A 21,279-nucleotide genomic window follows, 5' to 3' on the forward strand; every position below is an offset into this window, starting at 1 on the left:
TACTCATAATGTCATAATATGACAAAAATTACACTTACCTCAAGTTGTAAGTTGGATTGTATTTTGTGCTTGAACTAATTAATGCTTTTATGTACCGAAGAAAAACAGAAAGTATAGCTTTTTTTATGTGATTTTATTATGTACATTTAATAACATTACTACTTTTATTATGCGTATTATATATGTTATGAGACATTCTTGACGAAGCATTGATTATTCTCTATTTTGCAACATAAACAATAACACTATTAAAGTATCGATAGGAGACTCGCCTACTTTGTTCATATAAACCGTGAAAAGAAGACGTATGCAAAAATACAGCTAATCGACAATCTTTATACTCTAAATTCTAAAATGATGGGTCTGCTCGGTGCACGGTGAAGAACAAAATTTCTTGCAATAATTGGAAAATAGTGAATATTGGACAAGGAATAATTTAAAAGTAATGTAAAACACATCAAGCAAACGCAGAAGTTTTATCACTGGGATAACAATTACGCATTACCTCAATCGGCAGTTTGTTTTACCTTGTTAAACTTAAATACTCAATTTCCAGATCAAAACTGAGGAGTCGTCTGATAGTTTGCACTCAAAAAGTTATCTCTTCTCAACACTTCATCTTATTGAATTTCAATTCCGAAGAAATATTTTAACTAGGGGTTAAAGACTTTTGGAGAGTATATTTGACTCATCATCTAGTTCAACGATAAGAAAGAAAACCATGACAGAGTCTGTAAAACAGTCTATTTGAAAAAAAAAAATTATTTTTCAAATACTGAATGTATTCCATTGAATCCTTCTATTGGCACATTATTTTAGCATGCATTGGTGAACATTTGAAAAAAAGAATCGTATTTGAAGTTAATATTGCAATGCTTCGCTTCACGAACTACATAGGTACGCGATTAAACTGTAATATGAATTTTTGAGTGCAAAATGGTCTGAATGGAAAAACATAGAAATTTTGGGAGAGTATATAAATTTAGCCATGGATTTTTTGAAAAAATGATTCTCTCCAGAATGTCTAAAGAAAAAGTGACAATTATTTTTGTAACAAACATTGAAGGAAAAAAAATTCTCACGTACTCCAATAACCACACTTATACGTATATACATTCAATAAATTTTAGATCTTGTTTGATATTTGGTCCATCGGATCATTCTGTACTGAGAATTCTTTGCTATACACCTCCTTCATATATGTGTATTTTTTGAAAATCATGATAGATATCAATTTAAAGTGCTTATTCGTAAGAAAAACAAAATAGCAATAATAGAGATAGCCTTTTTTCGTTTCTCACAGCGATGTTTCAGTTAAGTAAAACCTTACTAGCAATGGATGCTTGGGTAGAAGGTGTAATGTTGTTGCGAATGAGGAATGGTGAAGAAGGGAACTCGCGAAGCGAAGAATCTCGGGTAAAATTCTGTAATATCCGTTTCAAACTAATTGATAGTCCGTTCATTGTTCACAACTTAGACAAAACCGTTGTTCGATGGTTGTACTCAGGATCTATATTTCCAGCGCCAAAAATGTTGTGAGGATCGAGATGATCTTTCGTAGCGCGATATAGCGCAACTCCAGCGTTTCCAACCGCTTTGGGATAGAAAGAAGCGCGCAGTTTTCCTACGCCGTGATGATGAGAGAGCGATCCACCGCTTGCCAATATCTCATTGCGGGCGTTATGTTCGATTCTTTCGTAGGCATCAACGGGATTGGCCAATCCACGATAGTTGAAAGCCATGTAGAAGTATATGCAACAGCCGGCGTCGTAAGTTTGCGTGATACGGCAGGAGATTAAAAAATGACTAACACCAATGGCCTTGCAGTCTTGACTAACTCGGCGTTTTACATTACGGCACAAAGACGAGGCGCGGTCCCACGCAACGGAAGTCTCAAAAGACTCTGACACGACACTGAACTCGAGTCCTATGTCGCGTATGTACGCAATGACGAAAGTCAAAACGTAACCCCGTTCGCCGTTAGTTTCACCCGATGGAATCCCATCAAATTTTTTCGCGATCTGATATATTTTTTTCTCTTGCAGGGCAATATCCTTTGCCTCTCCTTCAAACAGAAGCGTCGCCACGCAAATCGTGTCCCAATGGAAACCCTTGATCTGTGTCACGTAGGCTTGTTTCAATACTTGAGAAATTAGACTGCCCCAACTTGCCTCCGGTCGCAGTGCTTGGCCGAATTGAAACTGTTCGTTATCCATCAGGCGAATACTAGCTGGTTGACATCGTTGACGTGCCACCTGAAATTCAATTATTATTTAATAATGGATAACTTACTAACAAGGCCTAGACAACGTCCTCAATCGAATAATTGGAAATAACGTTTCGTTTGCATGATTTCGTCGTCTATTTTTCACTATCTGACCAGCTATGCATCTAAATGATGTTATTTCGCAGTGTTCTGGCATGCTAGATGAACGCGACGTTGTTTGACCACAGCATAAAAATTAAGTACACAGAATTCTTTTCACTTCGAAACGTCCCAGAACAGTTATAAGGGATCAGGGAGTATACAATATTTATTAGAGTATTAATCAGTGAATCGTAGATTTCGATTGAGTGTTTTTTCGATTAGTCAATAACCGCACTGTTGGTCGATTGTTTGAAACTTTGACCGAATGAGCGATGACGGAATAAGTGATATCTTATCAAAATTGGAGGAACTATATAATATATACGCATACAGTTTTTCGTAATTCAAGTAATAATTTTTTCATCGGCGAGAAATTTATTTCCTGTTCTAAGAACGCTGTTTCGGTCAAATTTATCTCTGGCAACTTCTATTTTGCATCTTTGATCCGTAAATTTTTTTTACGCCACTTTTTCCATAAAATAATACACAAAAACAAACGATACAATCAACAGTCCATGCGTCAATACATATTTAAAATCACGAATGCTGCAGTTACGAAAGTTTGGTGTATACTAGGGATGTAGGATTAATCGTAGACTTGAATAAATTTTTTCCATAATTCGACTAATCGTATTTCCAATCATTCATTTTTTTTTTTTTTTTTGAATAATCGACTAATCGGTCCGTTAAATTAGGTCTTTGTTCGACTAGTCAGTCCTTTTAATTATCAATTCTTTCGATTAATCTGCCCATTCAATCCGTTATTTTTTTTTTTTGGTCAATCGATTAACTCCATAGTCCTAATATGTGGCGTATAGCTATAGGCTAGCTTGACTTTTGGTAACAAAGCATGATTTCCGCACCTCCCGCATCGCACGTAGTCCACTCTCGAAGTCGGGAAAGACGACGCTTCCGTACTTAGTAACTGCTGGCACAGGTCTGACTTTCAGTACAACCTCCGTAACGACGCCGAGCGTGCCTTCGCTTCCCAATATCATATGATCGAAGTCCGGTCCGCAGGAAGATCGCGGCACTTGAGCGCCCTTTTCGAGTGTTATCGTCTCGCTTTCTTCACCGTCGTTTACTCTCCCCGTAACCATCCTGAGGCGCACCACCAAGTTCTCGATGTTTCCGTAGATGTTCTTCTTCATACCGCTCGCCCGTGTCGCAACCCAACCACCCAAACTGAAATTGTTTTGAAAAATTTATCAGTTATTAAGCGTTCCTACTCGTTCCTACTACTACTAACTCAAGAGGTTGAAAGCTTGAAAGCTTAGCGCGGCGAAACATTCGAAAACAGTAACTGTATCTCAACTTTTGCATACTAGTTTTTAAGGGGATATACTACACGACTTACGAGTATAGTCGGTTGAATTTTAGATAATTTACGTTTAGTACCTTGTCAACCAATTATTCAATTTGATTGGGGTTTGTTTTTATTCAAAAGTACGTCGACTGAGCTGTATAAATTGCGAATGTTAATCCATGAGGTTCAGGTTTGTAATGCTAAAGCAACGGTACACATTCAATGAAAATCACTGTTTTGTTACTGTAGAATTACTTTGAATGTGTAATTTTTACTTCGTTTGAGCCGTCATTTGTGGGATGACGGAATTTTGTATTGTAACTACTTTCTCTGTAATAATTTGTTCCAACGTTAGCGCAAGTATGTGTTTATTTTTAAATATTGTTTTTAAATCAGAATTAAAAAAGAAAAAAGAAAGAAATGCGATGAGACTACAACGCGAAATGTCAAAGATATATATAATGTAGTGCGAAAGGGGGTCTCCCCAAAATTTTCTCCGAAACTACACTGAGAAAAATTTCATTTGTTACGGTAACTAAAAAAATTCAGTAAAACAGGTATCGTTAAAAAAAACTGTTTAAATATCAACGAATTTACGAAAAACGAGGTACACGTCACCATTTTGCGCTATCGTCGATCCTTTTTTGGTAATTGTAACGCAAAATCAGTTTGTTCGGTTTACTGTACTTTTTTAGTTAAATAAGGCTTTAACATCAATTTATCATTGCACAAGCATTAAATTTTCGCAACAGTTACAAGAAAATATAGTAACAGTGATGATAATGGGGAAGAATAGTAACGGATACTAGACTTTCTGGTAACGGCTACAAAACTAATTTTCATTTTGTACCTTGAAGTATGTTTTTCAATTGTGGTGAAAAATAATAATAGTCTAAGACTGAGCGGTAACCGGGACTAAAAATTTCTCTCAGTGTAAGGCTCATTGAACAAAATGCCGTTAGTCTAGCGTTTGCAAATTTAATGAGTTATTTTTGTCTCAAACTACCGATTTGTGATTAGGTATTACATGATGAATAAGACATAAGACTCTAAATTGCACGATTGAATAATTTGGCCATAATTTAGGCGGAATTTTTTTATGTGCATGCGACATTGTCAGCACTTGGTGTTACGTCGTGATTTAGCGATGACGCAGCATTTGCATTCGCTTATTAACGATCATTTATCATTCGTAGCTATTCGTAGCATTCGTAGTTACGGTAAATACTCTAAAGGTTAGACGAAGACTTGCTGAAATCTTTAAACTTCAAATACGATGCGATTTCCAAAGAAATACTGCTCGGTGAAAAGAATAGGCTTAGTAGTTATTACAGAGGTTTTTCTTTGTCATTGAACCGACGATCTTTATAAGTATTTAAATACCTTCATGAGATATTTATAAGACAAGTCATAAAGGTTATATGTAACTATGCGAAGCTTCACTTCTCAGTCATAGCGTCACCATTCGTCATACTAGAGCAAAGCAGTGCATGGAATCAACCAATCGATAAAAGGTAAAGATTTTTTTGTTTCATATTGATGGGTTGTTGGTTATTGTGTATAATCGATACCTGCAAAAGTTGATCAATATTTCAAGATTTCGCGTTGCAATAACCAAAAAAGGATCGACGATAGCGCAAAATGGTTACGCGTACCTCGTTTTTCTTAATTCCAACGATATTCAAACAGTTTTTTTTTTAACGATACCTGTTTTACTGAATATTTCTAGTTACTATAACAAATGAAATATCTCTCAGTGTGGCAGAAACTTGGTAAAATTATTCATTAAATGCTGCTGAATTTAACTTGATACAACTAAAACGGAAACCTCCCTCCTGTACGAAACCACATGAAATATGCGATAGTATAATGTTACAACGTCATAGGATATTACGGTACACGTACGAATTACGCCTACCTCGCACAAAAGAAAAACCATTTCAATACTTGTACAAGGTGAACATAACGTTTACAAGACAAATGTTAAAAAAAAATTGAACACTGTACAAATGACGCTGCAATACATTTTCATCTCCTTGTCACATTTTGATCTCCTTGTCACATTTTGTTGAATTGCTGCGTTGCACCCTAATAGTTTAAGATAGTTGTATTCGTATTGACATCGTTATGTGGTATAAAAATAGATGAGCATACCTTGAAAATTCATACGAATCAGGTTCGTGACCAACAGTAAGTTTGTGACTTCTTAGCTCACGTTCCAGGTCTTGGCCGATGATGCCAGCCTCGCAACAAATTAGTAAATTCTCACGGTCGATCCATAATATCCTATTCATTTGCGTAGTGTCCAGAGAAACTATCGTGCGAGTTTCGAATTCTGGGCAACTCGCAGCACCGCTGACGCTCGTACCACCGCCAAATGGGATGCAGGCGAGCCGGTATTTTGCACAGATTTTGACAATTTTTTCTACATCTGCGTGTGATTCTGCCGAAAAAAATTTACATTATGTTCGGTACTGATGTATGATCACAAGTATCGTACTATAGGTTAAAAATAATTGAAAAAAAAAAAATTATTTGCCAATTTAGGTCAGCTTTCTATCTTATACTTCCTCAGCATTCTTCAAAATACGGATGTTTTTTTATTTTAATTCACAGCCGAGGGAAATTAATGATAATTGATGTTACTATTTGATGAGAAACATCTGATCGGAACTCTCAAATTAAATCCGAGCATATCTACGTTTCGGGCTGCGATGTGTTTCTCGATTAATATCGTTTACCTGTGGCTAACAGCGTTTTCACTAATCGTACGATTTACTGACAGGTTTATTGTTTTTTAAGCGATTTTAGCGACCGACGTTTTCTTACACTGTTCACAATTGGCCAAATCTTCACTTTTCTCACCAATCGTGGACCACGAAATAAATATCGATCGACAAAATGTAACCTGAACCGCATAAACGTAGGCGGAATTACTCCATGTTACATTACTCGTGTAAAATTTTCACGAAACAACGTCGTATGGCTATCTGTTACATAAGTGTCGCAGCCATGAGTACCAAACGCAATGAGAGGTCATATTAATTACTAAAGTTATCGTTACCTTCTGGCTTCTTCAAACTTTTATAACATATACCTATTCTCTCTTGTCATTGTTTCCTTGATTACAAAAACTCAGAAAAAAAAACAACTTACGCAAATTTAGACATTTAACAAACGAAATTACGTCACGAATAACATTAATATTAACAGCTGCTTAACCAAAAATAGTATTATTAATTCAGTTGCGAATTTCAATAAGGTATTCTGAAAGTAATGTATACGTGATTAATGGCTTGCAGGCCTTCCTTTGTTACATTGATGACATTTAGCCTTTCTTGAATATCGTAACGTTTCAAACAACACAAAGCCGACTAAAGGTTGACCAATAGCCGGCTAAAAATAATCGAAGTCGACAAAATCGTGACTATTTATCAGCAAAAGGTAGTCTAGTGATCCGTTTTACACGACGCATAGTTTGCTTAAAAAAATGACGCCAACTCAGCTCAGAGTCGACTTTTCAAATACGCTACAAGACTAATAGTACCCGCAAATCAACAGGAAACGTGTACACGCCGCACGAGTTATCGCGATTGATAATGTTGTCCCATACAGAAGAGAGACCTTCGTTAAGTAACGACTGAGTGATAGTATTGCAATCCTCAATTTGGTTTCCTGCTTTAATCTTGAAACGACGAACATTCAGCAGCAGAAATAATCGTCCGTAAAATTCTACTTAACGTCGGACATAAGTACTGTTTTACAATATAACAATTTCCACCCTCTCTTACACATCCTTGCGATAGCTAAATGTGCTCATTGGTAACGCAATGTATAATGAAAATTCACCAAAAGTAACGTGCTGCGAAAACTCGGGAAAGGGTCGTGCTTTCGAAATTCTCACGCGTTCATTTATCTCAATGAATTTATGCCCAAGACTTTGATAACTTACTTGGCCAAACGACTACGTCAGGTATACGAGGAAAAGTTCCTTCCCTCAGTAAAAATATCTCGCGTAGCGTGTGTCCATGTGCTCTGACAAGCCGGTCGACGCCATCGGTCGAGTACTCGACATTTTCTTTTTGCAGACAGTCGATTAACTCTGGTGTAACAACGGGATCCGGAAACACTTGCGGCAGAGGTTGGGGCGCAATGTGACTGGATAGATCAAGGTCGAACATATCCTTGACCCAAGCAGTAAAGTATGGTAACATCTGATTTCCGATGTTGTACCTGTTGGATCAAAATAGGGTAGCCTTTTAAGCACATGTCGTCATATCGAAAACATGGGTTACAGCTAATACTGAGTTCCGGTGAAAAGATCTCGAGGGCTAGATGAATCCTACAATTAATTCGTTTTTAGTAAATTCCATTTAGGGTTAACTTGGCGTTAATATCAATATTCCTCGATGGGATCTTCGGGAACATGAACAAACACGTCTGAAAAGTCTGGGTTCGAGCCCTAAAGTTACGTAAAGTTGATACCACAGAATTTTTAATCTTAACTAATATTAAGTTAAGCAACTCCAAAGCGTGATTTCCAATAGCATGCATAAATAATAAGTTATACGAAATGTGCGATCCCTGACAATCGTGTAAGTCCACGTTTGCGCAGTAAGAATCGCAAGTATTACCAGAAAATTTTCATCGTGAAACATCTATAGGTGTAAATATAAGGTGACATCATGTTGGTACAGCAGAAAAATAAACTTATGAATGACATTAACTAAACGTGTGTTCAGTTATTATTAGAGTATATGAGGTATTCCACGTAAAATCGACCCGGGTTTGAAATTTGTTCTCTTCGATTTGGCTCGCTTTTTGTTTTATTTATTTTTTTGTAATTTTTTGAAACATTTTACAATCAGAAATAATTGTGAAAAATCATGTGTCAGATGTAAAAAATTTTGTACACCGAGCCGAAATTGGCGGGGGTTCCCTTCCTATTTTTTCGAACTATTTGAATAACATTTTTTCAATCAGGGGAAAGAATCAGTTCACTATACGCGGTTGCTCAAAAAATTCTACATGTAACGCCAAGTTTTTGACAATTTTTCAGACTTTCCAAAGTAATTAATTGTGTATAATTTTTCAAAATCCAGTGGTACATATAAAAATGTTGTAAGCAGCAGCTCATAGTGAACTGACTCTTCCTTTTAATTAGAAAAACAAAATTTTCGGATCAATTTTTGTAAAAATTTTTTTTCAAATTAAAAGAACGAGATTGTCCACTATGGGGTGCAGATTGAACATTTATACGCACGTAAAAGTGAAAAAAATTTAAAACAATTTGTAAAAGTCAGTATTGTTCATTTGGTGAGATTCGGGATTAATCTTTGTTCCGCATTTGTTTGACTATCTCATATGTTTCTTATTTAAAGTTTGTTTAGTAATATTACGTATTTTTTTTTAATTTTACCAACATTGTTTATCGAGAAATAGTATTAGTTCGAAATAATTTTAAAAACATTTAACTAAAGAAGCAAATGGAGCTCTTTTGCCTGTCCATAGGCGATGGTCCAGTGCGTCTAGCGGATAAGCCGCCAGCGATACAAATAAAAAAAAAAAAAAATCCAGAGTACCCTCATCAATTACGATGTGAATGCACATCGTCGTTAGTCCGATTAGTACAGCGTAAAACGTGTAACAAGATAAGGTGAAATTCTCGGAGCACATGTTCTTATTGTCAGATAGTTGCCCAGCGTTGCCTGTCCTGTTTGCTTTATTCAGTGTCGTAATTGTTTGCATTGCCGGTTGATCGGTTTTACAGTTTCTATTCCTGACTCGTGGTTGAAGTGATCACGCTATTTAAGGAAAACAGCTGGGCGCGATCCGTAGAAAGTCAAGGAGATAAGATAACAAATTTATGTGCGGCATTCCACGTCGAGTCAACCTGGTTGTGAAAATTTGACCTCTCCGATTTGATTCGCGATGTTTTACATGATTGTTCGGGCTCTCGAAAGAGCTTGTTCTTTTTTTTCGAAATTTATCGAATCCATTGGAATTAGATGCAATGTTTGAAAACGATAACATTGATCGATACGATTTAAAACAGTAAACAAATTAAGTTTCTTACGATAGCCTAAACAAATCTACATGTTATAGGTACCGCTTGTTTTGTCGATCCAAGTCAGCGATTATAATTTGACTAACTGCAAATACTTTTTTTTTTTTTTAATTATTCTAATATAACCTCACCTTGCTCTATAACCTGAGCATTTGTTTATCCGAACGATATGAGAATTCAGTCAACAAATAAGTTGTTTCAATTAATGATTGAAACACTACAATGAACCGAATGTTCAGTTGCTTGTACATAGCTGTGATTTATCCAACTAAATATTCAGTTCCGTTAACAACAGAACATGATCTTGCATTGAGCAAACATTTGTTGGATCAAAAAGTAGAATATTCAGATTCACTGAACGATTTTCAAGTTTATGAATTTTGTCATCTGTACAAAGACATCGTCATTCCACATTCATAACTTTACGCCCATCTGGCTAACCTGTAATCAACCTAAGGAATCAAAAATTTGTCACGTTTGTGAGAGTGTCCTCCTTACCTCAAGGTGTTAATAGTGAACACCTAAGCCTGAAGGTTGTCAAAATTATGTAAGTGTGTATAAACATCCACTCTAAAATCTTTGTAATCTTTGTTTAATTTAAGTTTGTCGCTCTTGATGAGTATTAATTGGTATAAATTATGTATAAAATTTGAAAAAATTTAACCATACACTCAGACGAGCTGAATATAATCAAGTGGCACGTGTAATCCAATTCTATAACATTGAGATGTACAAATATGATTTAATAACTTTCAATAAATTGATACAAGACATAAAATAAGAAACAAAATGTGAGAGGAAAAATTTTGTTTATAGCCTGAAGATGGCCGGCGGGCAGCCCAGACGAAACATTGGTAATACAATAAATTAACGATTTAAAACTGACCCACTTGGACGAATTTACTTTAATATATACACATGCAGATTCTGGATTACGTTTAATTATATTCGAATCATTCGTTTGCGAGGTATAAAACGTTTTCGGCGTCATCAATTTGTTTTACCACATAATAATATGGTAACGTTTATGAAAAAGTATCATGAAATCTATGTATTTTTTCTAACTTTTGAAGTCAGGTTCAGCTTACCAGCTTTTCACTGGTCATTATTTTTTATTTTAATTTTTTTCTTATAAAATAGCGCGATGAAAGGAAAAGTTTCGATACTAATTTGCGGCTTATTTACGGCAAATTATCAGACAAATCAGGATTACCCACCTTATTTTTTTATTTAATGGAGTGCGACAAATAAAAATAAAAAAAGGTCGCGCGACTAATTTACGAATGATAAACGACAAACTTTGCATTGTCCGAATTCACATTCTCGACGATTGGCGTGTCAAGTTCACAGAGAATAAACTTCGCACATACTCGTTGCGTAAAATCTAATCATTCGCACCTTATCCTTATACATACAATAATATTAACACGCTGATCCTCCTTTTTTGTACTATTACTTCTTTTGAATTATTCAAAGCAGCGACTTAGCATTTGCGTTTAATTTGTAATTTTTACACGTGCACAGTGTTTTTATAGACATGACGCTTTTGTCATTTTTACCACGTTTGTTATTTATACTATTATGATGGCATAGTTAACCCGGCGACGGGGTTAGTTTATCTTCCAACATATGGATAGTTTCGTATAAAACAATACGTATGGTAATATTGACTTTTTTATAAGTTTTTTTTTATTACCTTACTCGCATATTTATGGTAATTATCAGAATAGTGTAATGTTAAAAATAACAAGATTCATACAACTATAAACGAAGATGAATTAACTATGAACTTTCAACCATGCTAAAATAAACCGCAGACCACATTTTTTTTCTAAGAGTCTCCATGCATTATACGGTTCATTAGTAACATATTATACATAAAAAAAAAAAAAAAACTGGCTGGATGAACGGAAGAGCTCAGGTTTTTTGCAAAGGTGTAAATCCTACAAATTTTGTCTGACACAAGGCCAATTTCAATTGCCTGTAACGCAGGTGACAAATTTCCGTAGTTATATTTTTAATAGTATTAATAGTATTTAATAGTATTTTTAATCGCAGTTTAATTTTTAGTAGTTATAAAATGGAAAACACTTTGTGAAAAGTGTGGTCTACGTATAGGGAGTTGTCGTAATCTTGTGAACGGTTTTCATTTTGTCAGTAAACGTTTGACATTTTGATTAATACCTTTGAAAATATTTACTCCTAAGGATTTTTTGTTGATTAAAAATCATGAAAGAAATCTACCTGAGGTGCATCCTAAATTAAGAGGTTCAAATTCCTTTTCAAATTGTTGAAATTTCGAAGTATGATCGATATTTATCGAAAGCTTCGAATTCTAATAGTATTTTTAAATATTCATGTGATAAACCATGAAAAATGCCAAATTGTTCTGTTCCCATAAAGCATGATGTATATAATGTAGAGACCATTGATGGAATGGATGCCAATTTTTTCAATCAATTTTTTAGATAATAATGGGGTTAGATTTACGGTAACGTAGCATTGAGATTGGAGAAAAATTTACTTCGATGTAACTTTAAAATAAGCAATTAGGTTACTGTGATGTAACTCTCATTTTTAATGAACGTGTTATGTTTATTAGATGCAAATCGTAGGGAACTTAACCCACTTTTATGAACGCAGATGGCGCAATGTAACGGTTAACAAGGTTAAGGTTATTAAAGTTAATATATCTGAACGTTGAAAAAAATATTACTGTTTTTCACCTTTACAATAACTGAAGAAGTCGAATTTGAAATAGGAAAAAAATATTGGCAGATATTGAGCTTTCGATCATTTGAAATTCATGGAATTCACGGAGAACGAATGTACGTAATGCAATTGTACGGCAGATTGTTATTAATTGCAACGCATTGTTATTATTATCCCATTATTCCCCCATATTCAACGTTAATTATTTTCATCGACAACTAAACAATTGATATTACATTATAAACATAGAATTTAACGCTCGGCGCGAGCCTCTTGAGTGTTTTAAATTAAATTCAAGTGGCTTGACTTCGGAAAATTAATGATCGGAAGTCCAACGTCCAATAATAATTCGATTTACATAACTGCGACATTAATTGGAATCCAAATGAACGACACGCGTTTCAGCACCAGATATTTTGGATTGACGAAAAAAAATTAAATGCAAGTCAAACGATGATCGCAATGCAATATATTTTGTAAACTTACCTCGTCCCAGTGAATTCCAACATCTGTTTGTCGTTGAGACGAAACTGTGAGTCTTTGTATCCCCATCCGTTCCATTTTAGCAGGTTTTGCCTTCAAACAATAAAGAAAACAATGGAATTGAATTTTTTTTTACCAAAAGCAGGAAGATAATTTACTTAGTTCTTTGAACGATGCACGATGAATGATTCCAAAAATAATGCAACTACTCAAATACACCGGATGCATTTCTGAATTATAAATGGTGCTTGCATGTGAGCTCGTTTTGTTTCTCAATTAAATAACATGAATTTTTTTGTATTTTTTATGAGACGTTTTTTTCTTTACAATAGTAATGTATAAAGATTCTGTTGATATATAATGTTGCGTTCACACATTTTCAATCATTTCGTGTGTCGTGTCCTTTTTGGAAATCATATTATTCAAATGTTATTTTTTTCCTATCCCCAATGCAAGATCAGTGTAGGTGTTCTGCATCACTGCGTCGTTACTTGTATTCCAAGTTAAACAGGTTGCTTATACGAAATGACATTCCTTCGCTAGGGATATTATGCCACAATATGCAGCACCATTAATGAAATCTATGAAAAAGGTATAAATTACTACGTCTAACACATTCCATGAAAAACTTATTATCATCATCTAGTTAGACGAAGATGACGGCTTGTTTACACAAAATTACCTTCCTTCGCGAGGAATATTATGTCACAATATGCAGCAGCAATAATAAAATCTGTAAAAATAAAAAGGATAATTTGCTCTGTTTAACATTTCGTGAAACTTGTTACGCTATAATCGCGATCCTTATTTCCAGATGCTTTTGTAGAATTATAATTGTTACACTGCATGTTCCGGATTTAGCTGATACATGCAAAGAAAGCTTTTTCGAGACTCCTTCAGCTTTCTGAAATTCAATTTCGGTGACGTGTATCCGCGATTTACCGAAGTAACCCAAAAAAATTGATCACTTCGACATGATGCATTTCACAATCTGTTACAGAAATATTATATTCAACGAATAGCTGAGATTCATTGAAATGAAAATCATTCACAATCGAAAAACTGCGTACTATGTGGAAAAAAACACCTGAGAAGATTCTATCTCAATGATTCATTTTGAAATTAACAATATGAAATTAACAATTAACAATGAAAAAAAAACTGTTTGAACATTGTTGGAATTACGAAAAACGAGGTACGCCTAACCATTTTGCGCTATCGTCGATTCTTTTTTGGTAATTGCGACGCAAAATCAATTTGCTCGGTTTACTCTACTTTTTTAGTTAAACAAGGTTTTAGCGTCAATTTATTGTTGCACGAGCATTAAATTTTCGCACCAGTTGGAAGAAAATATAGCAACAGTGATCGTAATGAGAAAGAATAATAACGGATACAAGACTTTCTGGTAAGAGATAGAAAACTAATTTTCATTTTGTACCTAGAACTATATTTTTTGATTGCGGTAAAAGATGAAAATAGTTGAGGATTGAGCGGTAATCGGAATTGAAAATTTCTCTCAGTGAACGTTACCCTCATCACGAGGCTCGTTGAATTTCAAACTCGCCACTCTCATCGCCAGTAGGACTGCGGAGAAATCGGAATGAACAACGTTCTTTATCGACTGAGACAAAAGCTATCTACTTCAGCCAATAAGGGTTTTTGCCCTATACAAGGGGGGATAGAAATGATTTTTATTGAATTATGTTTTGAAAAAACGAATTTTTTGTATCTTTAATCGAAGATGGCGGCTCCCCCGCCCAAAAGTCGAAAACTTGGATTTTTCATCGGGGCCCGGAACTAAATTAACAAACTAATATTTATCAAAATCATTTTTACCCCACCTTTGGTAGAGCAAAAACACCCATTGACTGGACTATTCGATGTTTCTAAAATCAAACAGAGGTATTGCATAAAATAGCATGCGTTGTGACTTGTAACTTTGCACAGGCAATATCTGCATAACATGACTTGGGCGAATACAATGCTCGCTTTGGCTCATATGCTGAGTTTACACGGGAACTCGTGGAATTGCTGGACTCGCCTTTGGCTCGTGCTGTAAACTTCTCACTGGTCGTCTTTATGAAAGCACTATTTGCCTTAAAACTAGACACTTGTCGGAAATAATACACCAGTTGCAGCACAATATATTTATCGTTTTCTTAGGCTCGGTAATTAGTTGCTAGGCGAATGAGTTGGTACATTTCCGACGTATTTTAGTGCGCTTAAGACGATGGCGTTGTCCGTCTTTTCCCATCACGTCAAGATTTCGAAATACTTTGATTAAAAAGTGGCAATTTTTCAGAGAATTGCAAAGTTTTACTCTTGGCATCTTCCAAACCGCTTCATAAAAATATTTTTTTACTGCTATTTACAGGTCTGATGAAATGTGATAACTCGTCAATTGTGTTTTACCGAGAGAAAGAAGTCAAAAGAGTTGAATCACCTCGCGTGATATTTTTCTTACGTAAACTTCTGTTTTACCAACGGAATATAATTATCGTTACGAGAATTACGCGTTGGTTGCTTTTTAACATCGCAATAATCAATATGCCAGCGGAATTTGATGTGTGAACGTGAAAAATACTCAAAGTGTTCGTACATCTCACCTCGGGAATCGCACATCATACGTAAATTAAATTGTAGATCCGCAACTAGCGTATAATGAAAAATTGCATAGAAATCTTATTGCAGCTTGCGCTCAATGGAAATATGGCCTTGAAGATTTCTGCGTGTACGTAATGCAAAAATGAACATTTATCAAAAATTTAGCATTTTCGCTCCACCCTAGTAGAAGATATAGGTGCTGAAAAAAAAATCTAGATCATCGAGACATAGCTGACAAAAAAAAGTAACTTCTCGCAGGATAGTGAGAAAAAAGTGAGTAAATGTGAGAAAAGTGACGCACTATATGCCCTGCAAACACCCTTTCTTTCTTCTATGCAAACAGAGAAACGGGAGTGTGTTTTAAAAATATAAATCTGAGACCGACAATCGCCCAATAATGTGACTGTTTAATCAGTGAGAGCGATTGAAAGGTAAAAGTTGCGTCAGTACAGAATCTACTATCGATCATCCCCGCTTGTGAGATAAGGGGGCAGGTGTCAGTTATGATTGGATTGATCAAGTGAACGAGACTAGTTAGCACTGTGACCGAAGTTCGAAACAAAGCCGTTAAAAAGAATCACTAGTTTGCGAATTGCAGCTTTGGAATAATGTACTTTGCACGATGATTATATGTATTGTAACGAATGCTCTGCTTTACTCACGCTATTTACATATTCACGGCTTACTGTATTTTGGATCATTGTTAAAGTCCCGAATCATTTCACGTTTCATTGACATTGCACGAACTTTGATCTCGTAAACTACCTAACTTCTCGTTACTGTGTGTAGAATGTATTCCTACACTCTTAGAAAACTTTAACCAAACATAATATCTCGGTAGGTTCACTTTGTATTTGTTTTATTTGTTACAGGTCTGTTGGTGAATACGTCACAAAATTTCGTAATTTTAGCATTCACATTTTCATATCAATATTTAATTTATATTTTTTACTATTTCCTACACTTGGTGATGGATTAAAAATTAGTTTAACCAAACCCAAAAATTTTAGCTGACCTCCTGGGACATTTTTTTATAACCGTGTGTTACGATACACTGCAAGAAACATATCGGCGTGGACGTATATACAGACTACAATTTGGTGTCAACCTAATACTATCTGATATACTAAACTTCCGAAGTGACCACAAAAATTTTTCTATAGCAGTCCACACCGGCCAATTTTCACACCGCATTTTTACCCATCCATGCTTGTATATCATCTGCATACCGTCAAGGAGCCGGCATCTTTCGTAATGAAATACAAGCCGGCTGTGTGATCATGAAACTCTCTCACTTATTGCATATTATTTGTACGCGTTCATTTACAGACGACTTTTGTAAGTTTAGTTTGTCATGCTAATAAGTACTGTCGACGAAGGCACGTAACATATGTGCTGAGCGGAGTAAAAGTCTTGACATGGAACGTCAAGTGGGATGAATGATGCTGGTCAGTGTTGAGTAGCGCCCAAGATGCAGTAATTCGATACTTCTTTCTCGTGTTGTATCTGTACAATCTAAGCAGGTACTATTTCTAGCCGGTATCCTGCACATGAATCGGAAGGTTTTTATTTGTAGTTATATCTGCAACGGAAGATTCATTTGCTAACACATTGACCGTGACTACTTGTCACCATGAGACATTAAGAGGACTTAAAGTCTTAATGCGTTTTTATACGACGAACTTACATCGGGTTATACAGGATATTTATCAGAGAGATCTTTTTAAGGAGATTGATGTTTGTAAGGTTGATGGTAATGATGCTGTTTTTTCGAGGGGAAAACCTTTGTTTTAGCAGAATTAGGTTCGGCTGAAATTCAGTCATTCGTAATAAAGCGGATTAACATACTCATGTTTTTTGCAAACTCAACGGCTTACAAGTCATTACAGAGAGTAACAAGAAACAAAAAATACTACTATTTTTGGCAAACTTGACTGCGTCAAAAACATTCTATAATTCTTGCAAATTGGTAAAGCTTCTTTCAGTGTCACGTTACGTTAACGTTGCTATAAATTTAGCCCCTTTTTTTATACCTGTAGCGTAGATTCGAATTGTTCCCCTTTACAGATAATATCTTCTTTTGGTTTCAATGAAGAGCATTTTTTAGATTACAGCTCATTTTTTTTTCTACACGAAATAATCTGATATGAATGAAAAAAAAAAGAAATCAATCAAAGTTACGTAGCAAAAGTTTAACGAATCCTTCCAATTTAGGGAATTGATGCACGCGTCATTGAAACGCTCAATTTTTTTATTTTTTTTTTGATCGATTATCATCAATTGCAAATAAAGCGGACTAATTTGGTAGTTTGTACTTATCGCACATATCAGAGCTGGGTTCCATCTCGGAATCGAATGAATCTTTGCACGCCTTTAACTCTTATGTGCGCACCCGGATACCCGGGTACCCACCTCGTCACATTCTTGCTTGTAATTTTTTGAAAATAATTTTTTTCGATCTGAGCCTCCGGATCTAGGAAGTTTAACTCTTCACGAAGAGATTCCCATAACTATATTTCGACACGCTACTTTTAAATGTAAACATAGCTTAATTACTTATTATGTTTACTCAATTAAGTAAATCGATTTATAATGATTCTGTTCACATCTGAACTCAAAAAGTAATTAAAACTGGAGGTGGGTACCCGGGTACCCCGGGTGCGCACGTAAGGGTTAAGCGATTATAGACATATTTATTTGGAAAAAATGTATGTCACCCCTCCTTCCACCGAGACGTTTGGATTATTGAACAATCAAAAGGGTAAAGTATTTGAAAAATGTATAACAAATAGATACCTAATCAGTATCTGAGTCTCGTTGTCACTGATGCTTAAGGTGATACTAATTGCGCTATGACATACGCTCCCGACTTAAACCTACCAGTTAGCTTTTTATTATGACGAATGTCACAATTAAATAATGCGAACGATAAGAGGATCCTAGAAGTAAAATTAATGAGTCACTAATTTAGGCGTGGCTACAGCCGCTCTGTCAGTCAAAATTGGGAGGTTTGCAACCAACGACGAGAGAGCGTGAAGATAATACACGCGGTACTGAAAACACGTGTACAATATAACATTCGGGCTCAAGTCGCAACGGATCAAACGAAAGGGAAGTTTTTTATTCCCTCTGGTCGTGACAACGGTCTTCTGTTATTTAATATGTAACAGTTATCTAGGGCGATGCAACTTACCTATGTTTCGGTATCGTGCCTTTTACCGCCGTCGGAAGATCAATGTTGATCGGCTTGTTCCGACCGGCGTCCGTCCGATTCGGAACTATTTCGCGTCGCTCGCAACCCTCCGATTCAGCGATTTTTCTCACTTCTGACCAATTATCTGGCGCAATACCTAACCTAGCGTGCGCCGACATGATTACTGTACAACCGAGCCGCTACGCTGCACAACGTCGTGTATTCGACGTGCTCTCCAAGAAACCAAATTTAAATCGATAACACCTCGCCCCCCGCTCCTCCTCGTCCTTCGTGCAGCTGCATACTATCGGCGGCCAATCACGGTTCGCCGTAGCTTTCCCGCTATTGTAACAACTGACTGTAACTTGTCGTCGAGCAATGAATTATAGCAACGCGATAGCGCGCTCTCGCATTTCAGCCTTGCGCAAATTTGATGTCCCAATTATCATCGGCAATATAGTAATATTGTCTTTATTTTTCACACAATTACCATGATTTTCACGCGTATTTATTGTAGAAGCGAGGGGGTTGGAGTATCGGTTATATTTAGTTCGGCAATTGAAGACTTAAGATATCTCGGAACGTTTAACAATCGGAGAAGGTTGTGCTATTGTTCTTTGATATCGAACGACACGCGGGAGTTTAAAACTACGACAGTTATGCCGTCGAGACGGTATTACAAGAAGTGGATAACACCGGTATCCAGTTTCGTAGGCGTGTTCAAACTGCGACCAGCCCGAGAATTCAGAGGGCATGCGTCTGCTATTTTCTCCGCTGACTCGACGCGTAGAAGGAGTGTATAAAAAAACTGTTCAAGAAGGGGTGCCGGACACGTGAATGAAAATTCGCACGAGTAGGTGTTTGTCATTCGTTTATCAATCTCATTCGTACGTTAGTTCCATATTCAAACTGAAATACTTTAGGAGTTACGAATTTTTGCCTGTTAGACAAGATTCCTTCTCTTGCAAAATAATAACCAGCTCCCTGCCCGCGCTGCCGTATACACTACTGGCCTTTTCATTCGTGGGGTATTAGGGTACCAACCCACTGAACTGTAACATGACTGGAACGCTGAATGCATTGGCTAGGGATAGGACTAACCCATGGGGCTGAGGGTTACTTCCCAGGTGCACACGGAACACGGATTACCGAAAGACGGAACGGTAAGCTTCCCTTGAGAACGGTCAATTCTCCGTGGCATCCGGACTGTTACTTTTGTCTTCTGCTTGTAAATTTCGTTCCGCAGCTCGTTTTGCTACCTGTTCCATGTAACTGAAATAACGGAATGAACCGTGCAAATGTACTTTTTTTATTTGCATCATATCTCAAGTACAAAGGCACGATTAATTGAAATAAATACAAATCAAACCAAAATCCATTTTAGAATTATCGGAGAAAAGCAAATGGACATCGATTTCGCGTTGTTCTGTTCCATGAATATGCTACGTGGGACTGATAGAAAAAACCAGAATCGGAACGGAACGACACACACCCCTGTCTTCTACGGAACAAGCTTATGTACCGAATACATAGGATACATAAATCAAAGTGGATTAGGGGATACATAACCTCTGTTGAAACGTACGTTAACTCATAGCTCTGGGTTATTTTTCCCAACAGTTTGTCGGGTCTGGCCGGGTTTGGGGGTATTAGCAGTTTCACTTATTATCAACCAAGCAACTGACACGTCGGCAAAAGAAGTTCTTGATAACCAACAACTATCGCGTACAAAACGTTGGTAATATACCGTTGTCATCGTGAAATTGAAAAGTTGAGAAAATCTCGCACAAGAAATATGTACGCCGAAATTATGCGACGGAAAAATAAATATTATTGAAATACATGAACGTGTATCGTTTATATTTACATGAATATATCAAACTTTTTACAAAGGATACTAGCCTAATATCTAAGATGCCCAATTTATTTTTTCAAAGTTTTTTTTGCAAAGACAACATTAAGTTCCAAATTTTTTGAAAAAAATTTTACCTACTCCATTTTTAGTTCCAATCGTTTCAAGAATCTTTCAATGAAGAATTTTGTTTTGCTTTGTTTAGCACATTTAAAATTATGAGTTGATATTACAACTTTTTGGAAATGTGACGAAAACGGCTAAAAAAAAATCTCAGTTTGCCGCTAAAAACGCACTGGCTTTAAATAAGCCTCGAAAATTTAACCTTAAATTGAAGCATAAAAATAGTAGCCATGTATCTTAGACTTATAAGTACATAAGTTACATATAAGTACAACTTTATAATTTCATCCCTTTATTATACTTCCTTCGGCTATTTTTCTGTTGTTCATATTAAGAACTAGTTTCTAACAGTCAATCGTATGTGTGTATGTTGTGCACGTATTCTAACAACATTTTTTTTGTCAATGTGATTGATTGGAGATGCAATTAGATTAATTAACATTGCTGAAATCGACTGGAATGAATTGCCTCAGATGGATTTGCACAGTGTGGAGGGTATACGGCGTCTAACCATGCACCGAAACTAACTGGCAGCGCTAAAACTCTAGAACGGAGACAGAGCTATTCACTA

General features: G+C 36.1%; 1 protein-coding gene and 1 long non-coding RNA gene across 3 annotated transcripts; one reads left to right on the forward strand and one right to left on the reverse strand.

The window, feature by feature from the left end:
* Positions 1–228: 228 nt before the first annotated feature.
* On the reverse strand, positions 229–19,249 carry LOC124178739 (alkyldihydroxyacetonephosphate synthase). Its single transcript, XM_046562325.1, has 6 exons — positions 18,734–19,249; positions 12,940–13,029; positions 7,627–7,907; positions 5,829–6,117; positions 3,232–3,553; positions 229–2,255 (listed from the first exon to the last, which is right to left on the reverse strand). The coding sequence occupies exons 1-6, from the start codon at positions 18,910–18,912 to the stop codon at positions 1,467–1,469; spliced, it is 1,950 nt and encodes a 649-aa protein (XP_046418281.1). The 5' UTR covers positions 18,913–19,249; the 3' UTR covers positions 229–1,466.
* On the forward strand, positions 19,238–20,581 carry LOC124177157. 2 transcript variants are annotated; one of them, XR_006869539.1, is made up of 3 exons: positions 19,238–19,586; positions 19,681–19,896; positions 20,118–20,581. It is a non-coding gene; the product is annotated as an uncharacterized LOC124177157 (long non-coding RNA). The 2 variants fall into 2 exon arrangements; XR_006869538.1 differs by having other exon boundaries at positions 20,354–20,581.
* The last annotated feature ends 698 nt before the right edge of the window (positions 20,582–21,279 follow it).

Source organism: Neodiprion fabricii, chromosome 3 (genome assembly GCF_021155785.1).
Source record: "Neodiprion fabricii isolate iyNeoFabr1 chromosome 3, iyNeoFabr1.1, whole genome shotgun sequence".
NCBI classification, from domain to species: domain Eukaryota; kingdom Metazoa; phylum Arthropoda; class Insecta; order Hymenoptera; family Diprionidae; genus Neodiprion; species Neodiprion fabricii.